General features: G+C 40.1%; 1 protein-coding gene across 1 annotated transcript; it reads right to left on the bottom strand.

Moving 5' to 3' along the window:
• Positions 1-174: 174 nt before the first annotated feature.
• Positions 175-9564, bottom strand: RIDA (reactive intermediate imine deaminase A homolog). The gene is made up of 6 exons (XM_071421535.1): positions 9405-9564; positions 5128-5233; positions 4525-4579; positions 3615-3683; positions 2018-2073; positions 175-1591 (listed from the first exon to the last, which is right to left on the bottom strand). Exons 1-6 carry the CDS (start codon positions 9464-9466, stop codon positions 1529-1531), a joined length of 411 nt encoding a protein of 136 aa, XP_071277636.1. The 5' UTR covers positions 9467-9564; the 3' UTR covers positions 175-1528.
• Positions 9565-9610: the final 46 nt, after the last annotated feature.

The raw sequence follows: 9610 nt of genomic DNA, 5'->3' as shown, positions 1-9610 counted from the left end.
GAACATCAGCTTTGTGTTTCCTAGAAAGTCATAGCCATATTAGCTAGTATTAGCTCCTTCCTAACACATCTGACCATGCTTTTTCGTAGGTAGGATTGCTTATGGAGTCAGGGCTACAGAGCATAAGATGCCTTAGTACAGCCAAGGAGACAGAACAAGAACAGCAACAAAGAGTTTATGCATAGGAAGTTTATTTAGAGAAAAGTCAGGCATTTTTCAAAGGCTGTTTGGAAGTTTGCTGTTTGAAATAACAAAGGCATTATCTTGCTTCTAATAAAAATAATTATCTCCCAGAGAAAGCAAGGTAATACTATAAAAAATCCTTATATCTGCACAGATTTGCTGTGACAATCTCATTATGAATCTTTTTGCTATAATGGTACAACTTATAAGCTCAATGAAAAGAAGGAATGGCTGTTTCACATCAAATCTAGGACTGGTAAGTAGGGCTGACTGTTCTCACAGTATTTCTACTTGACAGAAGATCAATACAGAGGGATGGGATAAGTTATTACCATCACCAGTTGGATTTCTCAATATTGCTTATTCACCCCATCAAACCAATGCTTCTGACCTTAATGGCAGAGGAAAAAATTACAAGAACTGTAATGATGGTAGCTGAAAGCTTCCTGTCCTGGAGAATTTAATCCTTAGCTATTAGGATGTAGATAATAAGCCTATTCTCTTGGTTCAAATTTGTTATTGAATAAGCAAGCTGGAGACTGTTTTTGTAATGGAGCATCAAACCACAATCAGGAAAAGAAAAGTTTGTTCCCATAATAGACAAGCACATTTTGCAGTTGCAATTTTTATTCTCATTACACATTTTTTAAATTTTATTGATTTTTTAAAATCAAAACTGTCAAAGTTGAATTGCTATTAAAATGATCACAAGAAAGGTTACATGTAGATATTAATATCCATCTGATTTATAAAGGTACCACTTGACTTCAGAAAATCGTAATTTTCTTCTTTCTGAAATTATTATTGTCTTTGTTAAGCAGTTGCTTATATATGAAAAAAATCTGAGTCCCAACAGTAATCTATTATGTAATGAAAGAGGTTAAGAAAATTCAGAAGCGAATACAGTAAAATTCCTCTGAAGAGGTACGCTAAGCAAGCCATGTGTTCTGTTTTCTCAATTCTGTCATTTTTTTAATTTAAAATTTTTTACTAAAGACCTACAATTACAAATCAGTATAGTTTTCCATGTCCAGATCACCCATAGTGTAACTCTAATACATTCACCCAGGTATGTACCTTAATACCTGAATATCCAGTCACCTCCACAAAGGGCAGGTCCTGTCCTGCAATCTGGCTCAGCTGATTTTAGCAGGACTCAGGCACTTTTCAGAGTTTGCCAGTAGAGAACTCACTCTAAGTCCTGAAGAAAGCACCTTTCCTCAGTAAGTTTACTGATTTCAGCTGTGTGTAACTGCTGTTAGTCAGCTGTAGGAATAGGATATAAGGGAGAAGTATTAACTCAATCTAAAACTGCCATTGTAAGATATCCAGTCTCTACTTATAGTCATGCTGAAGCATCTTGGAGAGGTCCCTGAATGGCAATAGCTTCAATCTCAACTCTGGCCCCCTGTGACAAAACAATGAAGAAACATATTAGGAATTTAATCTATCTATTTTATGAAGCAATAGGATGAACAACACAACTTCCCAAAAAACAGAGTGACATTTGAGAGAGATTATATTTCTGACAGTTGTATTACTGATTTAGCAATGTTCAGTATGTTGTAAACTCAATTTATGCTTACTTAAGTATCATAACCCCTTATTTCTAATGTTTTATCTATCTTCCACCATAAAGAAATATGTGTCTCACATGCAGATCTCTGACAATGTGTGGGAATAACAATGGTAGACTTAGAAAAGAAACTAATTAAGAGTCTTTATTGAAATAATTGCAGTCAAAGCTATTTTGGAATTTGAAAAGCTGTCAGAATGCTTCAGTAGTATTCCAGAAAATGTTGGGGTTTTTTGTAGATAGAAAAGTGACACTTACTCTGGGCAAAGCAGCAACTTGATAAGCTGCTCTGGCTGGGAAGTTTGCCTTGAAAACTGTAATTTAAACAGAAAACATCCAGCAATCACTAACCTTGGCTTGATAAAACACAGTTCAAAGTAATCTGTATAAAACGAAATCATTGGAACAGTTTCAGGTTCAAGGCTACAAGACTTCTATGCCAGCCTTGGTTTTTTTTTGTTTTAGTGACTGGCTGCTCTCAATCTCAGCAAGCCACCACTCATCCCCAAGCAGTCAGCTGCAGTTGTGACCTGCCAGCCAGTGATAACCTGTATTCTGCTGACACTGCAGGGCCTTCACACCAACTTGGCTGCAAAAGGATGATTAAATCAGAATGGTGATCATCCAGTTTCAAACACCAGGGAGTGGCTCTTTCACAGAAAGAGCAGGAGAGAGAAACAGGCCTCTGCCAAAAGAGTCATGAGCAAAGATCCCAGATTCACATGAAGTCATCAGGAGTTCAACCTTACTCATATCAAAGGAAAACAGAGGAAAAATAGGCCCATTTAGACCTGACAATCACAGATACTAGAACAGGGGTAAGGCATGGGGAAGGGTACTGGTAAAGATATAAGAGATGAATTTGTAGAATATTAGAATAGTCCAGACTGAAAGGAACCTTCAGAGATTACATAGTCCAGTTCACCACCATGCCACAGCCAAGAATATCTTTCACTGTATCAGATTGCTCAAAGTCCCATCCAACCTGACTGAACACTTCCAAGAAATTTGCACAATGAAGTCAAAGTTTTACTAGTGACAGTAATCACAAAACTGTTAATAATGGAAGTGTTGGGGTCGTGCATTAAGATTAAAAAACTCAACGAGAGAACAGCAGCAACTGTTTGCTCAAACTCCAGCTGGAGGTAACAAGTAACTAAGCATGCAGCTGGTCTGGTTTTACCCTGCTCAAGCACTCACACCCCCAGTACATTTTGACAAGTAGGAGACTTGCTTACTTGCTTCTCAATGAGACTTCATTCAAGACCAGATGCTGCTATCTAATTAAAAGCCAAAGCTATATAAATAAGGAGCTCATGCAAATTGTCCCAAATTATTCTGCACAACATGGCTCGTTGGAATCACCTATTTCAGTCTACATTCACTTTTGTTGACCAAGCATTGTTCTTTTTGTTTCAAGGGGAGCAGCATGGCTCATCCTTGTATAAAGAACAAGTCCTATCCCATAACAATGGCCCTCAAATTGTTCAAAGATACAGACTTTAAAGAAATGGAGATATAAAATCTGAAATTCAGCATTGGAGGCTGCCTACAGTAGAATTACATCCAGGACAGCAGAACATCAAGCAAGGTAAGAGGCAAAGAATATCAACCTGTAGGGATAGCAGGAGCTCACCTTCACAGGACAGTGAGTTAGTTAGTGGGATGGTAGAACACAAATCCACATGAAATTAGGCACTGCTTGATCTGATACTTGAAATTTTTAAAAAATTTCTACAGGAATTTCAAAGAATATGGAACTACATCATCTGAGTCATTAAAACACTTTGACTACCATGAACATAATTTCTTCCAAAAGCCATAATGGTAAAACACAAGTAAAATATCTACTTACATTGTTTGTAAACATCATTGATATCATTGTAGTCCTTCATGTCTGCCATCAAAACTGTAGTCTTCACAACTAGAAATTATGTAAGTGCAGTTATTTTAGACCTCTGAATTGCATAAAAAATTGAAAAACTTTAGTACATTTCTTGCTTTTATTTTCTACATTTCTCTCAAGTATTCTAAACATTTTGAAAAGTTTTGCAGATATTGACCATTAGAGCTACAACCTAAGGAACCACCTAAAAAAATCTGAGCACCTAGTATGTAATAAAACTTTAGGGAATTAAACCATTCCTGACTAGCTCTGAAAAAGCCAAATTCTCCCAAGAGGCACTGAACTGATAAGCAGATCAATTAAAACAGCTGTTGTAAGCCAGCTGCTGGCAATAACTTATATATAATATCTGCTGCCAGAAAAAAGAGTTCATGGAAGGTCTGAAAATATACTCTGTGCTAGAATTTTTTCCCAGGACTGCCTAACCCAGCATTAATCCTGGTGTGGCTTCACCAGTAGAATCCTCCACCCAAAAATAGTGTCTAGAATACTAACAGCACAGATACAAACCTGCTTTCACCTGGAGCAAAGCCTAGGATGCTTAAAGTGCCTGTAGTCACCACAACATTGTCTGTGCCCAAGCTTCCCCAGTTGGAATTAAAACATTAGTAGCATTGCCAGAAGTTTTTGGTGAAAGACAGTGTACCATTGATACCCATTGCAAACACTTCCATGTAGATTCATTTCTTTTATTTTTTAACCTAAATTCACAATTTCTTTTGTTTCTTCCAGCTATTGGTAACAATTGAATGTTCAGCAAATAGTTTTTTTCTGTTTTTTTTAAAGGTCACTTGATTTTTTAATATTTTAATTCAGGTAAAAACAACCACCTGTTTGCCAGAGTCACAGCAGCACTTACCATTGCCATAGTCACAGCCTGCAGCTTTCAGGATTTCTCCCATGTTTTTTAGAGCCTAAAGAAAACGTGAAACAAAAATCTTTTAGCTATCAGCTGGGTTATATTTATGTAAGTATGTAAATATAACTTGTGACTTGGCTGAAGTTTTACTGTTCAACCAGCAAAACCTCAACTGTCAAAAAAAGACTGACTTAAATAAAAATTAATAGGAGGGAGCATCTAATAGTATTAAACCATCCATTCATTAGATGTAAATGCATGATGCACCTCCATCGCATCCTATTATCTCACTCCACCTCTTTGCTGCTGGGGGAGTAAAACTTTCCCTGACTCAAGCCAGGGTTTTTATTGGGGTGTGAACCTTTGCTTCAAACGCTGGTTCTTTCATACCTTCCTACATTAAACAGATTTCTACCCTGACCTTCATGTTTTCCAAGTTGTTGGAAAAACAACAGCGTTAGTTAAGATGGAATGACTTCCTCCTGCTTTTCCCCCATCTGGACGATGTGATGTGCTCTCAATCCTCCTCAATTTTTCACAATTCCATCTTTAATTAGACACATGGCAACTCCATTACAAGTTCATTGCTGGAAGGCTTCTTACCTGCTTGGCTTCCTCCTTTGCCCCTCCAGAGACAAGCTGCCCAGTGGAAGGCTCCAGCCCGATCTGCCCTGCAATGTACATTGTCCGATCCACCAGCACGGCTTGGCTGAAAGCACAAGTGCCATTTTAGGTCTGATGTTCCCCCACAAAAACACTTCAAATTTCAAATCCAAAAGCACATTTCAAATTTTCTACAGTACTTTATAATGCATCAGGAAGAAGACTGAAGTTTTGCACATGCAAGTCTGTACATGCAGTCACACATCAATCTGCTTATGCTTTTGAAGAGCTGGGATTACACCATCTAAGCTCTGCCCTCGAGGAGATAAACCCGGTTTCTTGCACAGGCACAAGGTGTAAATGCAGTAACACAACACTAAACTGAGCTACAGGTTCCCCACAGCAAATAGCACAGAGGGAAGGCAGAATAAATAAAAACATTTTTTGCACCTGCCCAGATAAATATTGCATCCCTGTTTGAGAAGCAGACAATACCTTTCAAACACAATTCAGCTGCAGAGCAAGGAAGGAAAAAAAAAAAAAAGGAAAAGTCAAAAGATATTTAACATTTTTCTTCTTAAACAGGCACTATGATAATGAGTTACAGCTGTGAGGTGACCCTGCACCCTGATTCTCTGGCAGTAATCCTCCAGAGTAATGAATTTGGCCAGTCAGCAAAACACCTTGATCACTCAATTCCCAGAACAATCACTCTCCTCTCACCAAATAACCTGAGTGACTTCTTTGCTGTGTTAATTCAGAAGAATGCAAAATTCAAGCTATTTGCAAAATATTTATATAAAAATGTCAAGTGTGCTGTTGCTGAAGTTGAGTCAGGAATTATTAATGTCTCTGCTACAAAGAGGTTAAAAGTTGAAAGCAAAGATTTAAACTACCTAGCAAACATTATACAAGTGACACAACTTAATCCTCTTCAACCAATAATTAAAAATATTTTGCAAAGAAATTATAGAAAGATTCTTTTGCAAGTGCTTGTGGCGTGTCAACACCGTTTTTCATATCTCTTCTCATTCCACAAGAAAATGCATTGTTTTGACCATTCAGCAACTCTCTCAAGCTACACAAACTAGAGTTAGGCACCTCCCTGAAGTATCTGAAATAGGAGGTTTGCTTCCCTTTAATGTTGATGGAAAAAGAGGGACATATTCAGAGAATATTTTCAGTACATCTCTCAGCTGAGATTCACTCAGTTGGATTGTCTTAATCCATTCACCTCACAAGGTACTAACCTCATCTAGGTTTGACTCAGTCAAATGATCAGGGTTAGGCAGTTTGAACTTCTCATCTCTTCTGTTACACCTGTCCTACATTCTCCTGTAATTTTATGAGGGGAAAAAACAGCCCATGACTTTGTCAGTTATGGTAAACTGTCTTACATGGGAATTATTTTTTCTGTCATCAACTAACAAAACTGGAGTAAATCACAAAACTACACCATACAAAGAAGAGAAACCAGTGAATGGTTTTCTAGCTGACACAGTCTTGTTGACAGAAATGTGTGCATGTAGACATAGGTTTCTTTAGTTTTCTTTCCTACTACTCCTGCTGTGGAGGGAGGCCCTCAGAGCACAACCTTCTGTTTCTGTTTGAAGCAACACAGGGAACTGTGCAACAAGAAGGTATGTGCTCTCCACTAAAAGAGATTGTCTTGTACTGTTTAGCACAAAGCAAATGACAGTGAAATGTTTATCTCAGAGACCTTCTGAGAGTCCTAAATCATGAATAACTTGGGAAAGAACAAGCTGAAGCCTTCTGATACCACTGCCAGATCAACATCTGCAGCAGCCTTATTGCATCTGCTCAGCTTCCTCCTCTTGGTGTGCTCATCAGGGGAATCCTCCATTCACTGAGGCTAGGAACAATTTACCAGCCAGGGAGTACACTTGAACCGCACTCAAATGCACGAGTGCAGCTAAGGGAAAATTTCAACTCCACAAACCCCCATCAATTTTTAACTGCAGATGCACCTTGTAACTAGGGCCAGTCATAGCTACTCATTAATCAGCAGGGATGTGATGTGTGTCTAAAGTCAGTCATGTTTCAGTGTGCCTAAATGCATAACTGGGCAGACACTGTGACCCTGGAACAACACTGTCTGTCAGAGAGATGGTGTTAGGAACCATGTTCTGTTAATCAGATCTTCTTCACATAAATGATTGTGGATTAATACAAGAACAGTATCCTTTAAAAAGTTAATAACATTAATGAGATCTATAGACCCACACACAGATAGGTGTCTTTTTATATATCTGTCTACCTACCTACCCATCTCAAGGTACTGGCAAATAGATTCAGTAAAGGAAAGAGAAAAATACAGTAAAAATAGGTCACCAAAAAGCATATTGAAGGGCTGTAGCAGAACCAGAAATGCAGCTCATTCATCCCAATCCTTCATTGCCGTGTAACCAAGCTCAGACCTCACAGCAGAGATGTGGCAGTTATTTCTTGTGCAACTTCTGCTCTCTGGACTTTGACAAGTTTACTAAAATCTGATAAACTAAGTTAGTGATAAACTTATTGATGTTAGACCTGTCATACATTTAACAGGCTGCACAATAAGCAGTATTTCATCAAAAACTACCAATAAGCACAACATTTTGGAGTGGAAAGCAATGTTGAAGGCTGGGACAGTGGTGTGGGCATGTGGACAAAGAATTGTTGCCTTCCCATGTCTTAGATGTTCTCCTGATGCCAAGCAATGCCAGGCCCCTGGCTGCAATCTCCCAACAGTCTATTGTTTACAGAAGCTAACCTTCATGTCATGTCTCTCTGCTTCTATGCTTTTTATTTTTCCATCTTTATAATGCCTATAAGAAGTTTGAAGCTTAGAAAGCTCAGGACACAAAGTAATAGAGACAAAAATGCACCTGGAAGGCACAAAGATGCTATTTGTGAACACAAAGCCTGAATATAGAATTAAAAAATCTTAAAAAACATCCTGGTAAAAGCCCTTTAGTACTTTAGCTATGACAATCTACTATACTGACTGAACATTTTTTCATACCCAAATTGTAAAGAGAAACCTTTCTCCAGTTAAAGCTGGGATTTTTATTTTAATTATATGCAAAACTGCTACAGCAACATACTTGCAAAAATGTTGAACATCTTACATATTTTTACAGCAGTTAAGTTTTTAGACTGAAAAACATTTATAACTATTCAAAAAAAGAAAGAAATTTTCAATTCCAAGGCATTGATTTCTCCATCTAACCAAGCTCACCCTGGATTGGGCTCAGCCTTCACTCTGTATCACCTGCATAGTCAGCATCTCTAGCTTCCCTGCACAACATGCTTGTCTCTAGCCAAGCACCTCTTTCTGGAGAACAATCATTCTTCTTTTTTTTTTAATTCACTCCTTACCAATAATTTCAGAATTATTTCCCCAAACTAACTTTTTGAACTATCCCCCCTCCCCCTATGGGGCTGCAGTTTGCAGTGGCCCCACAGTCCCACTCGTGCTTTGGGACTCCAGGTGCCCCTGGGGGTTACTGGGGAGAGGGGACCAGGACTGGCCCCTGCTCAGGGTCCTGCCCTCACCTCAGCCCAGGCTTGGTTGACAGACCCCCAGGGACCTGCCAAAACCCCACCAGCAAAACCTGCTCCTGCACCTCCTGAGAGACTTCCCGCTCCCAAAATCACAGAATTGTTAGGGTTGGAAGGGTCCTCTGCAGATCATTCAGTCCAACCCTCTGCCAAGGCAGGGGCACCTGGAGCAGGTTACACAGGAACGCATCCAGCTGGGTTTGGAAGGTCTCCAGAGAGGGACATGCTACAGCCTCCCTGGGCAGCCTGCTCCACTGCTCTGCCACTCTCAATATAAAGAAATTCTTCCTCATGTTGAGCTGAAACTTCTTGTGTTCTAGTTTACGGCCATTGCCCCTTGTCCTGTCAATGGGCACCATCCTCCTGGCACCTGTCTATGAGGTATTAATGATGATCCCCTCTCAGTCTTCTCCAGACTAAACAGCTCCCCCAGTCTCTCCTCAGGTGCTCCAGACCCCTCACCATCTTTGTGCCCCTCTACTGACCCTCTCCAGTAGCTCCTTGTCTTTCTTGCACTGAGGAGCCCAGAATTAGACACAGTTCTCCAGATGTGGCCTCACTCGGGCTGAGCAGAGGGGCAGGATCACCTCCCTCGACCTGCTGGCCACTCTTCCCAATGCATCCAGGAAAGCATTGGCTACAAGGGCTCTGCCGGCTCATAATCAACTTGTTATCCACCAAGACTCTCAGATCTTTCTGAGCTAAGGCATTACCTGTAGGGACCCAGTGCAGGGGCTTTAGTAGTGCTGATTATTTTCTTCACGAGCGAGGCCATGGCAGGAGCGGGTCCCGAAGCTGCAGAGACTGCTGGGGCCTCCCCTCCTGCACTCCCTCCTCTTAGCGTTCGCCGGAGCACGCCCCGCCCACCACCGCCTGCGGGGGCCTCTGGGAAATGTAGTCCTTCAGGGTCTAGCAGGGG

The sequence above is a fragment of the Agelaius tricolor genome, unplaced genomic scaffold (genome assembly GCF_023055355.1).
Source record: "Agelaius tricolor isolate 1412-34295 unplaced genomic scaffold, bAgeTri1.0.p SCAF_2, whole genome shotgun sequence".
Classification (NCBI taxonomy): Eukaryota; Metazoa; Chordata; class Aves; order Passeriformes; family Icteridae; genus Agelaius; species Agelaius tricolor.
Note: the sequence above shows the minus strand (reverse complement) of the source record. Positions and strands in the feature narration are given on the sequence as shown.

Excerpts from the sequence above, each read along its gene's own strand:
- RIDA (XM_071421535.1), bottom strand. The coding sequence starts at position 9,466 with ATGGCCTCGCTCGTGAAGAAAATAATCAGCACTACTAAAGCCCCTGCA. Across the intron at positions 4,580-5,127 it reads CAAAGGAGGAAGCCAAGCAG|GCTCTAAAAAACATGGGAGA; the intron begins GTAAGAAGCCTT and ends CGTTTTCTTTAG. Across the intron at positions 3,684-4,524 it reads AGGCTGTGACTATGGCAATG|TTGTGAAGACTACAGTTTTG; the intron begins GTAAGTGCTGCT and ends CATAATTTCTAG.